Genomic DNA, 24,176 nt, shown 5'->3' on the forward strand with positions numbered 1-24,176 from the left:
CTGCTCTTTGAAGACCAAGAACTTTCTTTTCGGTAATGCCTTGGTGAGAATATTTGCAATATATTCATTCGTCGATATGTGATGGACTCTAACAACTCCTCTCTGCGCCATGTCATGAATAAAGTGATATCGAATCTCAATGTCTTTGGAATTGTCATGGAACACGAGATTCTCTCCCTAATGGATCCCACTCTTGTTGTCACAATATATCACTGTATTGTCTAGGACTTGCTCAAATAGCTTTCCAAAGAGCTTTCTTAATCAAATTGCTTTGTAGCTAGCCATATTAGTGTCAATGTATTTTGCTTCAGCAGTGCTCAATGCTCCAAACTTCTGTTTCCTGCTCATCTAGGATATCATGGTAGATCTAAGGCTAAGACAACATCTAGATGCACTCTTCTTAATGATAAAATTTCTAGCCCAGTCAACATCACTGTATCCATGAAGTTGAACATCTGCGACAGAATATTTGAGGCCAAGTGTGATCGACTCATGCAAATATCTCAATATGTGTTTAGAAACTATGCAATGTGTGTGGAGGGGCTCGATCATGAATTGATTCAATGTGTTTACTGCATATATATATCTGGAAGGATGTTCACAAGGAACATTAGAGCCCCAATCAGTCGTCTATACTCGGATGGATTTTCCAAATCAGTACCTGCAACTTCACTACATAACTTCTTGAAGTTCATTTTCATTGGTGTAACCATGGATTTTCATTTAGTCATTCCAAATCTTTCCAGCAGCTTCACAACATATTTTCCTTATGAAAGGAAAATCTCATCGGGCCTTTTCCACACCTCAAGATCTAAAAAGTAGTGCATGAGACCAAGGTCTTTCATCTCAAATTCAGAGGCTAGCTTCCTCTTACACTTGATCATGAGAGGCTCACTACCTGTTGAGAATAGATTGTCACATATAAAACCAAAATCAATGGCATATCTTGGATTACCTTGAAGTAGAGGTCGAGATCGACATTACTTCTTGTGAATCCCAACTTCACTAAGTAATTATCAATGCATGCATACTGGTCTTGGGGAGCTTGCTTCAAACCATACAATGCCTTTTTCAACCTGCAAATAGTGTTCTTTTATCTTCCGCTTCAAATCCCTATGGTCTAGAATTTATGTAACCATACATTCAGTTACACTCTTTTGGGCATAGGGATATCTGTAAGGCCTGATGTTTGGAGGAACACTTCCTATAATCAAATGAATAGCATGATCATGATCACGAATAGGTGGGAGGCCTTTGGGAGTCTATAATACCTTGGAATGATTGTCTAAGAATTTTTGGAGATCTGAATTTTTGGAGATCTCGAGAAATAGATGATTTTGATGTGGGAACCTCTAGCGAACATAATTGTGCAATTACACCTCGTTGTTATTTCTTTAGAAGCTTTGTCATTCCATTAGAGCTAATTATATTTCCCGGTTTCCATGTGATGCCCCTTAGTTCAACTTCCTTTCCTTTCGAAGAAAATTTCATGAAAAGTTCTTGAAATTAAAATCTATTGTACCCAAGGATTGTAGCCATTGGACTCCTAGTACAACATCAACACCATCCATTTGAATGGAAAGCATTGGGCTATTCAATACATATTCTCCTATGGATAGCTTGATATTATGGCACTTTCTAGAGCAATTTATGGTTCCTCCACTTGCAACCATCACTTGACACTCTAGTGCCGGATATAGGAATCAATTCAATTCCTTGGTTATCTTACAATGAATAAAATTATGGGTGCTTCCTAAATCAATCAACACTATTATCTTTTTCTTCTTGATATGTCCTTCTATCTTGATAGTTTGAGAAGTAGTAATTCTGGCCAATGCATTACAAGATATGGTCGGATTCATTTCTTCTTTCTTTAGGGTTTGTTCTTGGTGTATGTCCTCTTCTTTTGACATTTCTTGTTCGTTTTCTTCCTCCTCTTCAAAATCTATGTAAAATAATTTCTTCTCAACAGACTTATGACCTTTAGTGTATTTGCTATCACAACTATAGCAAAGCCCTTTTGCTCTTTCTTCTTCTGATTGTTGTGGTTTCAACCTTGTAGGTTGTGGAATGCTAGGGCCATCAACACTTCCATCTTTATACTTGTGAGTGGTAGGCTTCCTTGTTGCCATAATTTTTCTTTCCATTTTTCTTTCCAACTTGAATGCCTTCTCCAATGACTCAGGTTCCCAAAGGTGAACCTCATGTTGGATGTTATCCTTTAAAGTCCCTATGAACACATCAATCCTATGCTCCTTCATAATATCTTTTACCCTTATATTCAATTTTCGGAAGTCCTCAATGTGTTGCATCATTGAACCCTTTTGTTTGATATTTATCAATTGGCTAAAAAAAGTGTTGATTTTTGTGTCCTCATAATGTGCTATCATTTCATCTGTAAAAATTTCCTAAGTGGCAATTTGTTTACGAGAGCAAAGTCATCAATACCATTCAAACTGATTTGGTTCCAAATATAAAGTTGCAATGCATACCTTTCGTGTGTTTTACACATTATGGAGATCGACATGTTGCTCCATTTGTAATATCCATGTTACGAGATTCTTGCCATCAAACTTCCTCATATCAATCTTTGGAACACGGTGGGTCCTTGATCCAATGCTAGAGTCTATGAAATCATGATTAACATTTTTTTGTTCTCATCATGAGTTTCCTTTACTACCCTTTCACCATTAGTAAGAACTTATTACAGAAACTTTGTCAAAGCTGTCTTCAGATCTTCCATGTCGCCTTTAAGTTTTTCTTCTAAACCATCCATCTTAGCTTCCATGTCATTCATCTTAGCTTTTATGTCTTTCTTTAAACCATCCATCTTAGTTTCTACACCTTTTTTTAAACCATCTATCTTACCTTCCATGCCATCCATCTCAGTTTCCACCTCTTTCTTTAAACCATCCATCTTAGATTCTATTGCTTTTTATGAGAGTGAATTTTGTTGCACTTGGTCTCGTAATACTGATATATCTTGTTGCATTTCTTCCTCTTCTTCATGACTCATGCTAGGGCTTTCAGGTTGCTTACTAGGGGTTTTCATTTTCTTTCTTCTAGGAATCAAATAGTGATAATTATGCTTCACTATGCCCTTTGAATTCCTTCAAACTAATTTTTCAAGCAAACTTATGCAAAATTTAAAAAAAACTACACACATTTTTTCACTTTGTAGGAGCTCAATATTGTATCTAATGTATCTCTCAAAATTTCGAATCTCCAAGTTTTGAAATTGCGAACTATAATAGCCCTACGAGTCCTCTTTCTAATGCCACTAGTCTGATCAAAATTGGATTCTCCAAGGAATAGTTATGTCCAATCTCCCAAGTTGGCTCCATTATACACTTTTTCAGTATAGAAAACTTGTACGAAGTTCCACTGAACGTGAAAACAATGCACGAAAAACTACATTCTGTCCTCTTTCTATAATGTCTTACGAAATTTCAATCTGATACTCAAAGATAACGTTATGACGATTTTCCTAAGGTCACCTGTTTGGGATGTACTTCGAGAGCCTACAAAAACCCCAACTTCCTTGGATCATATCTACGAAAATATAAGGAGACAAGATCTGAAATTTGGACCAAAGGATCATCGAGATTTTGACACATCGCAGAAAATTTTTTATAGTGAAAATGCCATGATGACCTATTTTGGAGCACCGAAACCCTAGAATCCAAAGCTCACATACCAAATGTTATGAAACCAACTCACAAAAAGATAGAAAAGATAGATTAATGACTTAGAAATCAGCCTCTTCGAGGGGAAAACCTCCTTTACATTACACAAATGAACAATTCTTGGATGATACAAATGAGAAACCCTCCTTTCTATAAATAGGAGTCTAAGGGGTCACAATATAATCAAAGCCGACATAACAATAATAATATAAGGACACAAAAATAACAATAGTGGGCTTCTATGGGGCACAATAATAACAATATGGGGATAATAAGGGCACAACGATAACAATAAGCTCTACAATGACAATAGTAATGGGGAAATCACTAGTATTACAGGGACCTAACAAGCAATAAATCCTTTCTCCCTTAAGGGAGAGACTTGGAAATAATGGAAAAAGTGGTTGCTTATTTGTTTGGATTGTGTTTTTATTTAGGATTTAGGCCCTAATTTTTAGGAGTTTGTTCTTATCCCCCTAACTAAATGTAATCATATAAATGCTTGCACTTCTGATTGATTTGATTAATGAGAAAATGACAGTGTTGTTGATTTGTCAACAGTCTCCAGGTGTATCTTGTCGCGCCTGTGTGAGCTGCCTAATTCATTCCTCAAATTTGTCTTCTAAAATTTTAATTTATAAATCTCAACCTTTAATTTTTGTATCCTACTAAAAATTTTCTACAATATTTTATTGAACTGAAATCCAAACCATCCACCTAATAATTATTTTTAATCAAATCAAAATTCTAAAAATCCAATTCTAAAATAGATAAACATATCAACATTATTATTAGTACCCACCTAGATCATTGTTAGCTTCATATCTACCCAAGGCGCAGGGATCAAATCTATTTTATTTATTTATTTTATTTATTTTTTATTTTATTTAAGTTGACCAAATTAAACTGTTTTAATTAATAAACAATAATTTTATTTTTATTGTAATTTATTTTTATTTTTATGTAATTTAAGCTAGTAAAGATGCTTGCATAACATAACATAACTTTACAATATATCTTCCATACTCAAAGCAATTCTTGGTGGAATTATTGAAACATGAATAAATCGAAATTTCAAAATATATTTAAATTAAATTACCAAAATAATACAAACTTAAAATACCCATCGGATATAGAATAGTTGGTGGCAAAGTATTTTTTGGTTAACCTACTCAATGGTGAAAAGATCACTAGTTTAAAATTACTTGGAAAGGAATCTAACCATACTAAAAACTAGTATTGCCCATGCAAAATCCCAATAATTTTAACTACTTAATACATACGAAAATTTTTACTAATTAACACATCCTCCTCCGAGTCTTAACTACTGCAACCACTCGTTAAAAAGCGCTCAACAAAACATTACAAATCAACAACAAAAAAAATACACATCAAGCCACTATAGTTAAAGTTAAAGGTGTCAACAAACAAAAAAATTACTAATTTAAAACAATTTCGTATTGTAACAGAGTTAAAGGTGCCAACAAACAAAAAAAAATTACAAATTTAAAACAATTTCGTATTTCACTGTTACAATCTTAGATGCCATTTCTAACAAATACGCCAAAAAAATATATATTTTCTTTATTTGGAAACCTGAACGAATCTACGAGCTATATAAGAATCTTAGCCGAGATTACGGGTTCGTACAAAAAGGGCTATTTTCACTAATTTGCCCTCTTCCTCGGTTTCATCCTGGGTCCAAATTTGTTTAAAGTATACAGTTAAAATACTGCATAGTTTACGTCGGTGGAAAAAGTACGAGAAAGATCTCTGCATCCGCTGGGCGGAACAAAAGAAGACACGCCGATCCCGGCAGCATCTACCAACTAAGAAGTCAAAGGTTCAATCACCACTCCATCTATAAGAAGTCCACTTTTCCACCAATTCAATTTCTCGTCATTCATAGCAAATCTGACGACAGAAAAATTTTCATCACCGTTATCTTCCCCCGCACTCACTGTGAATTCTCCTGCAACCACTTCCATCCATCCGCTCGCATTTACACGCTTCCTTTCCTCTGCTCCTTCCATCAAAAACTCCTCCAATTCCATCTCATTTCCATCTGCCGTTATAACCGAAAACCTAATGGGCACTTCACTCCACCCACACGATTCTTCACCAAATTTGAGAAGAAACACCACTTTGTACACCGTATTAGCTGACAAAAGCCTGCAGTCGATTCCACCTTGGACCTCCAACCAGCAAATCATTAACGATTCCGCAACCTCTTCAAATCTGAACACAATTTATATCAACATTATACTAACTTCAAGAAAATCCAGCTGGATCTCTAGTATGAAGCTTAAAGCCATCCATTATTCGAAATAATATGTGAATCATCTAAACCAAAATCCTTTTTCATATTAGACATCAGCAATTAAATCATATCGAGTGCATTGATAAATTTAGAAATAAATTATTATAATAAAAAATAATAAAATCTCACCTGGAGTCCTGTCTAAATGGCCATTGCCAATACCGTTGATCTTCTCCACAAATGATGTCTAAGTGCCTCGCAGATAGCATGTAACCTATCTTCCCTGTGGATCTTTCCAGCCAAAATCTCTATAGCCACAGCAATGAAGAATACGAAAAAATGAATTGTCAATTTTATTGACCAAAACCAATCAATCATCACGAGTAATAATAGAGATTTTGGGCATTTAAATTTTGAGTGGTTCATAATGCCTATTTATTTCTTAATTTCCGGAGATAAACGGTTTGTATGAGCAGGTTTTTACTCCAAAAGCAAAACAATAAAGACATTGATAAGGGATTTTTTTGTTTTCTTAAGTGGAATGTGGTTTATAAATTAATGGTTTTTAGGTAAATACTTTTAGGCGGATTTATTGAGAAGGATTATTTAATCCTTTTTACATTTTATAAGTTTATTTCACTAACCTAATAAAAAAACTTCTGAAAAGATTGACCGATGACCTTCCATTAACTAAATAATTATACAATAGTACCTATTGAACTAACACTAAACACTATAAAAAAACATGATAATTATACTAGCGGACCCTTAAAACTATATTGATAAAAAACTTATGTATGTATAAAATACCTTTGTTCCCCGGTCTATGAGAATCGATTCGCAGAGGCGAAAGTAGAGTTCTCTCTTTGAAGAGTGTGCAACGGGGATAACGGCCCTGGGTAGGACTTCGTAGCATTTCTGAGGAATGAATTTGTTCCAGAGCGAGTCGTCGTAGGCCACAGATCTGAACACTTTCGAGACGGCTGAGAGTCTACAGATATCACGTGGGGTAGTGAAGGAAAGAATAGCGGATATACAGCTCTCTGGTAACTCCAGATTTATCTGATCTTCATGTGCACTCGATTTATCCATGGTCGTGGTAGCGCTCTGTGGCAACTCCACCAGAATGGTCTCATGCAGATTGCAGAGTTCTCGGGTAGTTAAATTGCTCATGATTTTCTCGCCACGAATCTCATGTAGCTACTAAAACTTCAATATTGCGGTACAGTGAAGTCGGAGGAGTATTTGTCATCTAATAATTGTACGAAAAGAAATTTGGAACCGAGTCGTTATACAGATGTAATCATTGCGTGTGAATCGGGAGAAATTGGTGACCTGTCAATTAGGCCATTAAAACAGAAGTGTAAACATATGTTTCGCCCATCGCCACCAACAACAATATCAAGCATAGTTACGTTTAGGAACGATTTTCCTGTATGATTTACAGGTCTGTGACATTTTCCTTATCCAGAAAATCAATGTCGATAGCGTTGGGTGTGGTTGGATTGGTTCAGGCACTAAGACGTGACTTAAATTCGATGGGTCATTAATTTAATGTTAAAAATAATTAGGTGTATCATATTATTTGTATAAAATTAAACAAAACATTGCAAGAGAGCAGGTTTGTAATGCAGTTATATATCTATATATATATATATATATATATTTCTTAGTTATATTCCTGAATTAAGATATATATTTCTTAGTTATATTTCTCAATTATAAGTTTTAAAGTTAGGATTTATAGAGGATGAATTGTTTATTAAAAATATCAATTCTATTAAGTTTTTTTTTAATTTATTTAGAGATTTTTAAGAAATAATTTTCTTCATTAGAGTTTCTTTTCTTGGGATAGAGTTTTTAATTCTCTCTTATGTAGATCCTCCCCTCTTTTGGCATTACCAACTTGCCTCTTGGTGTGGCCTAAATCTTTAGCGATGCATTCTTTATAGAGTCTATCTTTATAGATGCTTGTATACATGAACATTTAACTCTATATTAATATAAGATTTTGAATTTTTTTGCTAAAGATATAATGGGCCTCTGCACATTTTGGGGCAATTGCTAGTTTTAGTAAGTTAAAAATATGGTCTCCATGATTATAGTGTTTATAAAGGTTATAAATCATGTGTGAGATTTTTTTTTTCTTTTTTTTTTTTTTGCTTTTATAATTATTTTATTTTATATTTTGTTGTTGTTTAAATGAATGGCTATAAATGTAGTTTTCAGGATTGCCATAACTCTTCATGTAATTCTTTAAATTGTGTTAGCTCAATGGAAGAGCGTTTGCCTTACAAGCAGGAGGTTGGTGGTTCTAGTCCATTGTGCACTAACATGAATTAATCAACGATTTTGTAGCTAATTTTTAATTAAATGTTTTTTATATCGATTTATTTCAATCGTGAGATATTTTTGGATTCATTGTTTTATATTGTCTCTAGAGAGACAAAAGTGATCTTTAAATAAAAATTTTATTGTCTCTAGAGAGACAATAACTAGTATTAAAGACATATTGTCTCTAATCGGAGTGTTGTATCTAGCCAGACAAAAATGAAATTGTCTCCTAAGAGACAATAATACTTGTGTTATATATTGTCTTTATAGAGACAATTTTTTAAGACAATAATCTTCAACACAATATTTTTTAAGACAATAATTTTTGAGACAACGCAAGTTTTTTTTGTCTCAAGTTAAGACAATTTAACCAAAATTTGTCTCAAATATTATCTTAAAACCCCCCTTTTTGTAGTAGTGTACCTATATATTTCTTACAATCCAAACAGAGACTTGCATATAAATACAAAATTCTCACGGGACTACATCTAACAATTGATAAAAACAACCTATCTTCAAGTAGTGAATCATCTATTAAAATTGTTACTTCTAACATTTAAGGCTAAAAATGAAACCTACAAATAATTAAGGAATAAAACCTTCATCAAACACTTAACATTCAATGTATATTATCATGTTTTTTTATGCAAAAATTTCATTCCATATTTAGCAAGAAACCTTGAAATCTAAATTTTGAAGTATTTGGCTCTCGCATGTAGCAAATCAAATTGGAATGTTATAATTGTTTTCAATTACAAACTTAATACAAAGGTTATTTTTTCATCCATTGAAATTGAAAACATTTTAATGCCCACCATTCCTCCAATAAAATAAGGGTTAAATCTTATAATATATTCAAACGTTGAATTGCTATCTCTTTATATTTATATTTAGGCCGATAGGCCTTTCCTATGCATCAACAATTGTCAACACTTCTACCCTGCTCCGTTGGATCAGGTGAGACACTTTCAACCGTTGATTTGATTTGAAGTGTGACTACTTTTTCCAAATATCGGTTGAGTTGTCTTACTGCTTTTTCCCATTCTTTTATGTCACTCTTGAAGATATTTTTACTGCTTTTTCCTCGCCAGTTGTTGTTGTTGTTCTTCTTCCCTGACTTTTGGCAAGCACTGTTCTTCTTCCTTGGCTTTTGGCAAGCACTGATTAGTGTTAACCATCTCACAGAGCGCATTCTCACTTTCATCTCATCATTTTCTTCAATACTCTGCATTGCATGGGCTTGCCTTGTTTCTTGTTCATAGGGTTATCCAACGCCAACACCCGTTGCTTGCTAGATTGGTTTGCCCGTTGGATTGAAGGCACAACGTCTATGAATTCAAGAACAATACTAGTCGCCATTGCCATCGCACGGCTCATTGACTCTGCAGTGTGTACCTTGAAACATTGTAATGAAAAATCTTATACTCATTACTCCTATTATAGTCATCTAAATCAGTTGTTTAGTTGTTTAAATTAGTTGTTTAATTTATGTTCTTGTCATAATCTGATTGTTTTTCAGAGTTGTTACTTTTTCTTTCCTGCTGCCATAAAAATGGCACTCACGGTCTTTTATGGCTGACTCTTTAATGTGAGTATAAAATGAATGGGTTTTATTGTTTAAAAAACAAATCGTGAGTGCAAGACTAGTATATAGTTAAATTGAATTCCCTCACACCGAGGGCTTCCAGCTTGAATCTGCATTAATAGTAATGCTTACGAATTCTTGTTTTAAATAAAGAGTTCATTTCCTACCGTGTATTATTTTGGAGGAAAATTGTTATCAGAGAGTCATTGCATTTTTTGCATAGATATTTTGCATTAACGCCCATTTTCACGCACACTGTATTTTTATATTAATTATTCAGAGGATTGTTAAATCAAACTCTTCCATGGAAGTAGTTGTTTTTCCTCTCGCCAATAGTAATCTTTATATTTTTGAAAAATCTTTTAAAACTTGTATTTCTTTAATGAAGAAGCGAAATCAATGGAGCTGCGTAGGAATAACCCTGGGAAATTGGCAGTGAAGGAGGAGATTTAGTAAGCAGGAGGCAGCGAAGATTTGAAGCTTGCATCCTGAGAGGGGATTCAAGTATAGGTAAATGAGCTAAATGAACATGAACTCACATTCTAATATTTCTATAGCAATGGCGGAGAAGCTAAGTTGCTTTGAAGCCGGGCTGTCATTACGAATATAGCGATTCCCCCGCAGATTCCCGAGGGCCCAGTAGGCGACAAAGGTAAGGAAGTAGTTGCTGAATTTGCCATCGCCCACAACTTGCTGAAGGACAACGTCACCTAGATTCAGAGAATTTATGGGTTTCGATTACCAGGGTTAGTGACTATAAACGCAGCCTACTGAGGCACACATAGTTTAATCCCTCGATTGTAATGGTGCTCTTTATTTGTTTCAATGGCTGTCCCATTACAATGTTGGGTTTTATTTTTAAGTGTTAGGTTAATTTTAAGTTTAGGGTTAATGTGCGATGTTTACTTTTAGATTATGTTTCAAAGTGTTAGTTTCATTTAAAGTGTTAATTTCATTTATACTTATGTTGAACCATTAGGGTTTATCAGGAGCTTCTTCTCTTCTTCTTTTACATGTATGTAGATATAGTATCGGGTGAAACTTCGAATATTGTCAGAGAAGTAAAATAGTGATAAGATAGTGGATTGTCCTAGTACGGTGTATAGAGTATATATTCAATATTGTGTATATTTTCAGATTGTTGTGATGTCAAAATGCAACCTGTTTAATATGGCAGGAAACCAAACTGCCTTGCTAAGTTTTTTTTGTATATTCTTAAAATATTTGCAAAAGGTATTTGATCTCTGAAATATTTGTTATTACCAAATGCTGAGAAAATGTTTTTTGATGTGGAACATTTCTGGTCTATTTTGAGGCCACTCTTAAGAAGCTCATATGCACTTTGATTTTTGTCACTTTAAAGGTGGTCAAATGTAATAAGAGTGAAGTGCATAACAAACACTTTGATAAATGTAGGAATGTGTTATTTAATTATATTTTTTATTGCAAAAATGGGTTTAACTATGAGATTGAGGTTACACCCTTTTTGGGGGAGCTGTTGGATGGAAAAGAGCACACATTTGGTTTCGGCATGACCAATGCTCTGGATGTTTGGTTTATAGATGTGAACTTGCACTTGTGGCTTGATGGGAACTCTAGTAGTGCAATCATAGGGCAATTGATTGGACATGAGGAGCCGGAGTTGGAGTTGTCTCTGGTGTCAAACTTCAAAGAGCTGGATGGATCATTTCACACATTTGGCAATAGGGGGATCTCTTCCTTTGGCTGGGTAGAATCCTCTCATGGCAAGCTCATTACTAATATTTCACAAGAGTTCACGTATGATAATTTAATGAATTTTCAAGATCTTGGACAACGACAGATTGTGAACCAAACGATAGCAACCAATAGTTAGGTTATTATAGAGGCAGCCACAAGAATAGAATTATCCTCTGAAGTTGATGACTTCTTCACTTTATATTTAGATTTCAATGCTCCTATGGTTGTAATAAATGTTTCAAATGCACTTAATAAAAATGTATCCGTTGTTGACTCTAGTGGAATGTTCTTCGGCTCTCTAAATAATAATCAAAATGCAAGGGGAGATGATATGATCACCAGCACCCAATAGAGGTACAATTATCAAAGCACTCAAGGTTGCTATTCCGGGCAAGTTACAGCAATCAACTCAGCACTTGGGATCAAATCCCACAAAGCAATTCTATACCTGCACTTCAAATTCCTTCAACCTTTTGAAAGTAAAACCAATGAATTATCAATATAATTTTACAATAATAAAAAGCAATTAAAAGGCGTTCAAATTGCTCATCCATTAGGCTTGAACCAACATCTCTTCTAGAGAAATTCAACAATTCTATTTTAATAATCCTATCGGCCTCTCTTTGTACCTTTTGGAACAATTGCTAGTTTTATATATATATATATATATATATATATATATATATATATATATATATACAAGAATTTTGTGGTGATTTTATTTATTTAAATAGGAACCACGTATCGAATGAAATTCAGCCACAAAATTAATGACTTCTCGAAAAAAGTCTCTATTAGCATCTCGAAATTAATGATTGATATCAATAAATGCATTTGACTGTTGATGAAACAACGTATATTTGGCCATGAAACCTCTACTAAATTTTTTTGCGTTTGACCTCAATGAAAAATAATCCTGCAAACATTTCGACGAACAAAACTTTTAACAAACAATTGGCTGGTGTGTTTGACCTTCAATGACAAATAACTCTGCAAACATTTCGACGAACAAAACTTTTAACAAACAATTGGCCTGCAATATCTCTTAACGTGTCTTCTACAAACAAAAGGAAAGCAAGAATTTCATCAAATGTTTGGAAAGAAAATCTTTGATATTCGATGTAGTGTGAACATTTGAAGCATTTGACAACTGACACTTCACAAATGGGAAATTGTCAAGCACTTAACTAACATGTCCTTCGAGAAGGAAACCCAAATTGAATTCTTACCAATAATTAGCCCATAAGGTTACTCATATCCAGACATCGACCTATAGTTTGAGAACTCACAAAACATCTGATCTACAAACTATTGGTAAACCAACATTTCTTCAATTCCAAGGAATTACAAAACTTTTGCGGTCAATATCAAAACCTCCATCATTTAGCATCCTGTCTATAATCAAATCCACCACCCAATAAAAAAAATTTAGGAACCCTTGTTCTCATGTGCCATTCATAAGAGTACTTTCTAAAAGCTCTAATAGTTTTCCTTTGATGAACATAATTGGGACTACCACAAATAGTGTAATATCGTTACAAAATAGTCAAAAATGAACATTCTTTGGATGAACCTACTAAAATGGGCCTTATTGTCAGATTTGTTACTTGCATTTAATAGTTCATGGGAAACGAGAATCGTTAGTGTCCTCTTTTGTAGTATAATTCTTTATAGTATTGATGTGTTACCTGCTGTCAAAGCGAAGCCATCCTTAACTAGCTAGAATATGCATTCTAGGTCTTTGTTTATTTTTAGGCTATTTTTTGTTTTCTAGAACTTAAACTTGGCATATATTTATTTATAATGTTGATATATGATGTTATTAATTATCAATGTATTTATTTTAATTTTGGATTTTCGCAATGTTAAATGAATTTTTTTTTTTTTTTTTTTATTTTTGTGAATGCGCATATTTTTATAGTGAGATATTTGAAAAAAAATTTGATCTCAAAAGATTTATTCCTAGATGCTTATCAAATCTAAAATTAAGCATACAAAATTGCATTTATTTATTATTATTTTATCAAATCAATTTTTATTTTTTATTTTTTCCCACATAAGCATATATATGTGCTTGATGTTACAATCTCTTCAATACTAATTAATAACCACCAAAGATCCATCTTAACTCTAAGTCTACCAAACTCTTAGAGGGATCAAATATCTCAAGATGCAAACCTCTTTTTAAGTGCAAAAGATTTGGAATTAAGATAGATCTATGCTAGTTCTTAATAATAATATTTTGTTTTATATAAATTTCATATATGTAAAAATATTTTTATTTTAAACTTTATTAAAACCCTAAAACATTTTTCTTTAACTTGTTTATAAGTTTTTTAATTTGATATATAGAGAGATATTTATGTTTCTATTAAATATGAAATTAATAATTAAAATGGATCTTAATTTATAGCTACAATTTATATTTTATATGTATTTCATATCTCTTGATATATCTATTATTTTTTCTACTTATATGTTTATTAGTTAATTTATTAAGATTTTATTTGTTTATTGATTAAATTGATGAGCTTCAACATTGCAACAAGATTGTTGCAACTCCCAAGACTACTAGCTTTAATTATCAACACGGGGTTCTTACAAGCTTAAGATGTGACAGTGTTGTATGCACGGTAGGCTAAGATCTACTCAAGTCACTTTAAAGGATCTACTCAATTCACTTTGAAGCAATGGACCAGACCAAGGTATACAGATACCACTTTATCAATTGAATCTAGATTTACAAAGAAAGAAATTGCATGAAAGGAAGGTCCTAATCTACTTTGTAGAAATGGAAATGCTACTTGCTCAAATGTAAAGGCTAACTTATTTGCAGAAATATAAAGGCCCTAGTGTTAAATTTTCTAATTGTTCTATGTTTTATCAATTACTTTAGCCCAATTTACTTCTTTATTAATAATTCATCTAATTATTAGCAATATAACCAATCATAAATGTATTTGAAGAAAGAACAATATATGCAGTGACAAAGAATACAACATCACAACCATAAGAGATAGCAGATTGGTCCAAGACCAGCGAAAAACCCCACAAGGGGGAACCCTTTCAAATCTTCTTCTTTAATAGATCATCAAAAAATGTTTTCAGCAAAGAGTAAATGAGCCTAATACATATGTTTGCAGCGAATATCTACAAATCATCTCTACATGTCTATATAATAGCAAAGACAAACCTAGATCCACTAGATCACTGAATCCAACTGAAGACAAAATGTCAAACCCTAGATCAAGACCCTCAATGCTCTCATCAAAACTGAATGTGTGCATATGAAACTCCCTCGACGCTCTCTCGGACACTTTGTGAGGGTGTTTGTAATTGCTCGGATGCTCTTAGGAAAACTCTGTGCGTGCGTTTGGGGTAAAACACAACAACAAACATTATAGACTCCCTTACAATTATTGTGTGTGCATCTAGGACGGCGTAAACACTCTCAGGACTACTCTGTGCGAGTGTCCAGGGACTAATGTAGCCCAATCTGTCTCTGAACCCCTGGACGCTCCCATGAGCTTGTGTGTGAGTGTCTAGGGCTCTTTGGATGCTTCCTTTTCCACTATGTTCCAGTGTTCAGGGACTAAAATGCCTAATCCATGCCAATGTCCAAGAATCAGAAAACCCTAATTCTGAGTGAGCCTTAGGTCTATGATTTTTAACCCTTGCATGAACTCCTTCCGTTGAACCTGTGTGAACCAAGACAAAAGGGAAGAATAGAAGATGCATTGATCATTGTGATGAAATGAGCTTGAGGTCACTTCTATTTATTGGCTTTTTTAAGGGTCCACTTGGGGTAGAGGCTGACCTAAGAAGTTACACATGTCGTTAGGGCTGGCCCATTCCATAATACGTGTATGAATAAAATAATCCAAAACTCAACTTCTGCTTGACCAAATTGGGTGATCTTTAGGTTGATTTTGGTCCTCTCGAAAAGAGGAATTTAATGAAAGCATCATCTTGATCATCTGGGTTGTCCAATGTGGAACTTGTCCCTAGTTGAAAAAATTTACACTCCTTCTCAACTAGGAAGAGTTCCACCTGCCAATATATGGCAGTTGATCTTCGCATCATCCTATCATGTTGTTGTAATGCTTTGACTATATTTACTCAACTTTATCTACTAAAACATTCTCGTATCTAAAAGAACAAGAATCGGGGAGAAATAACTTACACCCATACCGAGAAATATGATAACTCATCATATATGGGAGCACATCTTCGACCCTAGAATCTCATCAAGAAGCTTATCCTCAAACCAGAATCTCAAAAGGGGAGCACCATGTCAACCCAGTCTTATTTGCTACCGATCTTCCCAACAATGAATCTCAATAATCTTGTAGTAGAAAACCTGCTTCATAATCGAATAGGTTGTACAACCCAAGTACACTCTCAGCCAGTTGGCCAAATGAGGAGTAGTATTCCTAACAATCCCTACTTATGGGTATGATGCCAATTGGGGTATCCTTTGCAAAGACCATACATGGGAGAAACATTCTCTACCCCTATGAAGTTAGGGGAGCATCATATTCGACCATATGGGTCACAGATAGGGGAGTACACTATTGTCTAGAGATCCCTCAACCCTAGGAGTTCTCTATCTCAATTCCTCAATTCCTCACCTTGGGAGCTCAAACAGTGTAGGAAAAGTTGGCTCAGTGTCCTCTATTAGCATTGCCCCTTATCCAGAGGGGCCACATCCATCAGTCCAAGTTTCTCTCTGAAGACCAGGAACTTTCTTTTCGGTAATGCCTTGGTGAGAATATTTGCAATATATTCATTCGTCGATATGTGATGGAGTCTAACAACTCCTCTCTGCGCCATGTCATGAATAAAGTGATATCGAATCTCAATGTGTTTGGAATTGTCATGGAACATGAGATTCTCTCCCAAATGGATCCCACTCTTGTTGTCGCAATATAACACTGTATTGTCTAGGACCTGCTCAAATAGCTTTCCAAAGAGCTTTCTTAATCAAACTGCTTTGTAGCTAGCCATATTAGTGTCAATGTATTCTGCTTCAACAGTGCTCAATGCTCCAAACTTTTGTTTCCTGCTCATCTAGGATATCATGGTAGATCTAAGGCTAAGACAGCATCTAGATGCACTCTTCGTAATGATAAAATTTCTAGCCAGGTCAACATCACTGTATCCATGAAGTTGAACATCTGTGACAGAGTATTTGAGGCCAAGTGTGATTGACCCATGAAAATATCTCAATATGTGTTTAGAAACTATCCAATGTGTGTGGAGGGGCTTGGTCATGAATTGATTCAATGTGTTTACTGCATATATATATCTGGAAGGATGTTCACAAGGAACATTAGAGCCCCAATCAGTCGTTTATACTCTGATGGATTTTCCAAATCAGGACCTGCAACTTCACTACATAACTTCTTGAAGTTCATTTTCATTGGTGTAACCATAAATTTTCATTTAGTCAGTCCAAATATTTCCAGCAGCTTCACAACATATTTTCCTTGTGAAAGGAAAATCTCATCGGGCCTTTTCCACACCTCAAGATCTAAAAATTAGTGCATAAGACCAAGGTCTTTCATCTCAAATTCAGAGGCTAGCTTCCTCTTACACTTGATCATGAGAGGCTCACTACCTGTTGAGAATAGATTGTCACATATAAAACCAAAATCAATGGCATATCCTGGATTACCTTGAAGTAGAGGTCGAGATTGACATTACTTCTTGTGAATCCCAACTTCACTAAGTAATTATCAATGCATGCATACTGAGCTTGGGGAGCTTGCTTCAAACCATACAATGCCTTTTTCAACCTACAAATAGTGTTCTTTGATCTTCCACTTCAAATCCCTGTGGTCTAGAATTTATGTAACCATACATTCAATTACACTCTTTTGGGCACAGGGATATCTGTAAGGCCTGATGTTTGGAGGAACACTTCCTAGAATCAAATGAATAGCATGATCATGATCACGAATAGGTGGGAGGCCTTTGGGAGTCTATAATACCTTGGAATGATTGTCTAATAATTTTTGGAGATCTCGAGAAATAGATGATTTTGATGTGGGAACCTCTAGCGAACATAATTGTGCAATTACACCTTGTTTTAATTTCTTTAGAATCTTTGTCATTCCATTAGAGCTAATTATATTTCCTGGTTTCCATGTGATACCCCTTAGTTCAACTTCCTTTCCTTCCAAAGAAAATTTCATGAAAAGTTCTTGAAATTAAAATCTATTGTACCCAAGGATTGTAGCCATTGGACTCCTAGTACAACATCAACACCATCCATTTGAATGGAAAGCATTGGGCTATTCAATACATATTCTCCTATGGATAGCTTGATATTATGGCACTTTCTAGAGCAATTTATGGTTCCTCCACTTGCAACCATCACTTGACACTCTAGTGCTGGATATAGGAATCAATTCAATTCCTTGGCTATCTTACAATGAATAAAATTATGGGTACTTCCCAAATCAATCAACACTATTGTCTTTTTCCTCTTGGTATGTCCTTCCATCTTAATAGTTTGAGAAGTAGTAATTCTGGCCAATGCATTACAAGATATGGTCGGATTCATTTCTTCTTTCTCTAGGGTTTCTTCTTGGTGTATGTCCTCTTCTTTTGACATTTCTTGTTCATTTTCTTCCTCCTCTTCAAAATCTATGTAAAATAATTTCTTTTCAACACACTTATGACCTTTAATGTATTTGCTACACAACTATAACAAAGCCCTTTTACTCTTTTTTCTTCCGATTGATGTGGTTTCAACCTTGTAGGTTGTGGAATGCTAGGGGCATCAACACTTGCATCTTGATAATTGTGAGTGGTAGGCTTCCTTGTTGCCATAATTTTTCTTTCCATTTTTCTTTCCAACTTGAATGCCTTCTCCAATGACTCAGGTTCCCAAAGGTGAACCTCATGTTGGATGTTATCCTTTAAAGTCCCTATGAACACATCAATCCTATGCTCCTTCGGAATATCTTTTACCCTTATATTCAATTTTCGGAAGTCCTCAATGTGCTGCATCATTGAACCCTTTTGTTTGATATTTATCAATTGGCTAAAAAAAGTGTTGCTTTTTGTATCCTCATAATGTGCTATCATTTCATCCGTAAAAATTGTCCAAGTGACAATTTGTTTATGAGAGCAAAGTCATCGATACCATACAAACTTATTTGGTTCCAAATATAAAGTTGCAATGCATACCTTTCGTGTGTTTTACACATTATGGAGATCAACATGTTGCTCCATTTGTAATATCCATGTTACGAGATTCTTGCCATCAAACTTCCTCATATCAATCTTTGGAACACGGTGGGTCTTTGATCCAACGCTAGAGTCTATGAAATCATGATTAACATTTTTTTTGTTCTCATCATGAGTTTCCTTTACTACCCTTTCGCCATTAGTAAGAAGTTATTATAGAAAATTTTTCAAAGTTGTCTTCAGATTTTCCATGTTGCCTTCAAGTTTTTCTTCTAAACCATCCATCTTAGCTTCCACATCATCTATCTTAGCTTCCACGTCATTTATATTAGCTTCCACGTCATTCATCTTAGCTTTTACGTCTTTCTTTAAACCATCCATATTAGTTTGTACGCCTTTTTTAAAACCATCCATCTTAGCTTCATGCCATCCATCTCAGTTTCCACCTCTTTCTTTAAACCATCCATCTTAGATTCTGTTTCTTTTTGTGAGAGTGAATTTTGTTGCACTTGGTCTCGTAATATTGATATATCTTGTTGCATTTCTTCCTCTTCTTCATGAGTCATGCTAGAGCTTTCAGGTTGCTTACTAGGGCTTTCCATTTTCTTTCTTTTGGGAATCAATTAATGATAATTATGCTTCACTATGCCCTTTGAATTCCTTCAAACTAATTTTTCAAGCAAACTTATGCAAAATTTTAAAAAAACTACACACATTTTTTCACTTTGTAGGAGCTCGATACTGTATCTAATGTATTTCGAAAAATTTCGAATCTCCAAGTTCTGAAATTACAAATTATAATAGCCCTATGAGTCCTCTTTCTAATGCCACAAGTCTGATCAAAATTGGATTCTCCAAGGAAGAGTTATGTCCAATCTCCTAAGATGGCTCGATTATACACTTTTTCAGTATAGAAAACTTGTACGAAGTTCCACATGTCATTGTTTCAACTTTCGAACCTAAAAATGATGCATGAAAAACTACATTCCGTCCTCTTTATATAACGTCTTACGAAATTTCAATCTGATACTCAAAGATAATGTTATGATGATTTTTCCAAGGTCACCTGTTTGGGATGTAATTCGGGAGCCTGCAAAAACCCTAACTTCCTTGGATCATATCTACGAAAATATAACGAGACAAGATCTGAAATTTGGACCAAAGGATCATCGATATTTTGACTCAAATGGGTATTTTTAAGCTTCTGAAACGTCGCAGAAAAAAAAGTTATAGTGAAAATGCCATGATGACTTATTTTGGAGCACCAAAACCCTAGAATCCAAAGCTCACATACCAAATGTTATGAAACTGACTCACAAAAAGATAGAAAAAATAGTTCAATGACTTAGAAATTAGCCTCTTCGAGGGGGAAACCTCCTTTACATTACACAAATGAACAATTCTTGGATGATACAAATGACAAACCCTCCTTCCTATAAATAAGAGTCTAAGGGGTCACAATATAATCAAAGCCGACATAACAATAATAATATAAGGACACAAAAATAACAATAGTGGGCTTCTATGGGGCACAATAATAACAATATGGGGACAATAGGGGCACAACAATAACAATAAGCTCTACAATGACAATAGTAATGGGGAAATCACTAGTATTATAGGGACCTAACAAGAAATAATCCTTTCTCCATTAAGGGGGAGACTTGAAAATAATGGAAAAAGTGGTTTCTTATTTGTTTGGATTGTGTTCTTATTTAGGATTTAGGTCCTAATTTTTAGGAGTTTGTTCTTATCCCCCTAACTAAATGTAATCATATAAATGCTTGCACTTTTGATTGATTTGATTAATGAGAAAACGATAGTGTTGTTGATTTATCAACAGTCTCCAGGTGTATCTTGTCGCACCTGTGTGAGCTGCCTAATTCATTCCTCAAATTTGTCTTCTAAAATTTTAATTTATAAATCTCAACCTTTAATTTGTGTATCCTACTAAAATTTTTCAGCAATATTTTATTGAACTCAAATCCCAACCATCCACCTAATAATTATTGATAATCAAATCAAAATTCTAAAAATCCAATTCTAAAATAGATAAACATATCGACATTATTATTAGTACCCACCTAGATCATTACTAGCTTCATATCTACCCAAGGCTTAGGGATCAAATCTATTTTATTTATTTATTTAAGTTGACCAAGTTAAACTGTTTTAATTAATAAACAATAATTTTATTTTTATTGTAATTTATTTTTATTTTTATGTAATTTAACCTAGTCAAGGTGCTTGCATAACATAACATAACTTTACAATATATCTTCCATACTCGAGAGCAATTCTTGGTGGAATTATTGAAGAATGAATAAATCAAAATTTCAAAATATATTTAAATTAAATTACCAAAATAATACAAACTTAAAATGCCCATGGGATATAGAATAGTTGGTGGCAAAGTATTTTTCTGTTAACCTACTCAATGGTGAAAAGATCACTAATTTGAAATTACTTGGGAAAAAATCTAACCATACTAAAAACTAGTATTGCCCATACAAAATCTCAATAATTTTAACTACTTAATACATACGAAAATTTTTACTAGTTAACACCTCCTCCTCCGAGTCTTAACTACTGCAACCACTCGTTAAAAAGCGCTCAACAAAACATTACAAATCAACAACAAAAAATTACACATGAAGCCACTATAGTTAAAGTTAAAGGTGCCAACAAACAAAAAAATATTACAATTTTAAAACAATTTCGTATTTCACTGTTACAATCTTAGATGCCATTTCTAACAAATACGCCAAAAAAATATATATTTTCTTTATTTGGAAACCTGAACGAATCTACGAGCTATATAAGAATCTTAGCCGAGATTACGGGTTCGTACAAAAAGGGCTATTTTGACTAATTTGCCCTGTTCCTCGGTTTCATCCTGGGTCCAAATTTGTTTGAAGTATACAGTTAAAATACTGCATAATTTACGTCGGTGGAAAAAATACGAGAAAGATCTCTGCAATCCGCTGGGCGGAACAAAAGAAGACACGCCGATCCCGGCAGCATCTACCAACTAAGAAGTCAAAGGTTCAATCATCACTCCATCTATTACAAGTCCACTTTTCCACCAATTCAATTTCTCGTCATTCATAGCAAATCTGACGACAGAAAAATTTTCATCACCGTTATCTTCCCCCGCACGCACTGTGAATTCTCCTGCAACCACTTCCATCCATCCGCTTCCATTTACACGCTTCCGTTCCTCTGCTTCTTCCATCAAAAACTCCTCCAATTCCATCTCATTTCCGTCTGCCGTTATAACCGAAAACCTAATGGGCACTTCACTCCACCCACACGATTCTTCACCAAATTTGAGAAGAAACACCACTTTGTACACGGTATTAGCAGACAAAAGCCTGCAGTCGATTCCACCTCGGACCTCCAACCAGCAAATCATTAACGATTCCGCAACCTCTTCAAATCTGAACACACAATTTATATCAACATTAGACCAACTTCAAGAAAATCCAGGTTATGGTATAAACATTAGCCTTCCTTTATTCGAAATAAATATGGTAATCATCTAAACCAAAATCCTTTTTCATATTAGACATCAGCAATTAAATCATATATTGTGAGAAGGTTCGAATTTTGTCTATAATATCGAGTGCATTGATAAATTTAGAAATAAATTATTGTAATAAAAAATAATAAAATCTCACCTGGAGTCCTGTCTAAATGGCCATTGCCAATAGCGTTGATCTTCTCCACAAATGATGTCTAAGTGCCTCGCAGATAGCATGTAACCTATCTTCCCTGTGGATCTTTCCAGCCAAAATCTCTATCGCCACAGCAATGAAGAATACGAAAAAATGAATTGTCAATTTTATTGACCAAAATCAATCAATCATCACGAGTAATAATAGAGATTTTGGGCATTTAAATTTTGAGTGGTTCATCATGCCTATTTATTTCTTATGAGCAGCTTTTTACTCCAAAAGCAAGACAATAAAGGCATTGATAAGGGATTTTTTGTTTTCTTAAGTGGTTTATAAATTAATGGTTTTTAGGTAAATACTTTTAGGCGGATTTATTGAGAAGGATTATTTAATCCTTTTTACATTTTATAAGTTTATTTCACTAACCTAATCAAAAAACTTCTGAAAAGATTGATCGATGACCTTCGATTAACTAAATAATTATACAATAGTACCTATTGAACTAACACTAAACACTATAAAAAAACATGATAATTATACTACCGGACCCTTAAAACTATATTGATAAAAAACTTATGTATGTGTAAAATACCTTTGTTCCACGGTCTATGAGAATCGATTCGCAGAGGCGAAAGTAGAGTTCTCTCTTTGAAGAGTGCGCAACGGGGATAACGGCCCTGGGTAGGACCTGGTAGCATTTCTGAGGAATGAATTTGTTCCAGAGCGAGTCGTCATTGGCCACAGATCTGAACACTTTGGAGACGGCTGAGAGTCTACAGATATCACGTGGGGTAGTGAAGGAAAGAATAGCGGATATACAGCTCTCTGGTAACTCCACCAGATTTATCTGATCCTCATGTGCACTCGATTTATCCATGGTCGTGGTAGCGTTCTGTGGCAACTCCACCAGATGCAGATTGCAGAGTTCTCGGGCAGTTAAATTGCTCATGATTGCCTCGCCACGAATCTCATGTAGCTACCAACACTTAAATATTGCGGTACAGTGAAGTCGGAGTATTTGTCAGCTAATAATTGTACGAAAAGAAATTTGGAACCGAGTCGTTATACAGATGTAATCATTGCGTGTGAATTGAGAGAAACTGGTGACCTGTCAATTAGGCCATTAAAACAAAAGTGTAAACATATATCAAGCATTGTTACGTTTAGGAACGATTTTCCTGATTTACAGGTCTCTGACATTTTCCTTATCCAGAAAATCGATGTCAATAGCGTTGGGTGCGGTTGGATTGGTTGAGGCACTAAGACGTGACTTAAATTCTATGGGTCATTAATTTAATGTTAAAGATAATTAGGTGTATCATATTATTTGTATAGAATTAAACAAACCATTGCAAGAGAGCATGTTTGCAATGCAGTTATTTATATATATTTCTTAGTTATATTCCTGAATTATAAGTTTCAAAGTTAGGATTTATAGAGGATGAATTGTTTATTAAAAATATCAATTTCATGAAGTTTTTTCTTTAATTTATTTAGATATCTTTGAGAAATAATTTTCTTCTTTTTCTGAAGCTATTTTAGTCTATTTAGAGATCCTTAAGGAATAACTCTTTTTAGGAGAAAAGTTAGATATCCATGATACTCGTTTTGACTAATCAACACATGTTATTGTTAGTTTTACCTCAATTTGATTATTGACATTATTCAATTATATTGGACCATCAATCCATGTTATTGTTTGTTTTACTCCATTTTTG

General features: G+C 34.3%; 2 protein-coding genes across 2 annotated transcripts; both read right to left on the reverse strand.

Moving 5' to 3' along the window:
• Positions 1 to 5,256: 5,256 nt before the first annotated feature.
• LOC149246947 (putative F-box protein PP2-B12) lies at positions 5,257 to 7,111 on the reverse strand. Its single transcript, XM_089455798.1, has 3 exons — positions 6,757 to 7,111; positions 6,136 to 6,254; positions 5,257 to 5,924 (listed from the first exon to the last, which is right to left on the reverse strand). The coding sequence occupies exons 1-3, from the start codon at positions 7,036 to 7,038 to the stop codon at positions 5,516 to 5,518; spliced, it is 810 nt and encodes a 269-aa protein (XP_089311924.1). The 5' UTR covers positions 7,039 to 7,111; the 3' UTR covers positions 5,257 to 5,515.
• Positions 7,112 to 21,512: 14,401 nt separating this feature from the next.
• Positions 21,513 to 23,426, reverse strand: LOC149246948 (putative F-box protein PP2-B12). The gene is made up of 3 exons (XM_089455799.1): positions 23,051 to 23,426; positions 22,462 to 22,580; positions 21,513 to 22,221 (listed from the first exon to the last, which is right to left on the reverse strand). The coding sequence occupies exons 1-3, from the start codon at positions 23,405 to 23,407 to the stop codon at positions 21,813 to 21,815; spliced, it is 885 nt and encodes a 294-aa protein (XP_089311925.1). The 5' UTR covers positions 23,408 to 23,426; the 3' UTR covers positions 21,513 to 21,812.
• Positions 23,427 to 24,176: the final 750 nt, after the last annotated feature.

The sequence above is a fragment of the Pinus tabuliformis genome, chromosome 7 (assembly GCF_031772625.1).
Source record: "Pinus tabuliformis cultivar Carrire ecotype Pingquan chromosome 7, CPIR1, whole genome shotgun sequence".
Taxonomy (NCBI): domain Eukaryota; kingdom Viridiplantae; phylum Streptophyta; class Pinopsida; order Pinales; family Pinaceae; genus Pinus; species Pinus tabuliformis.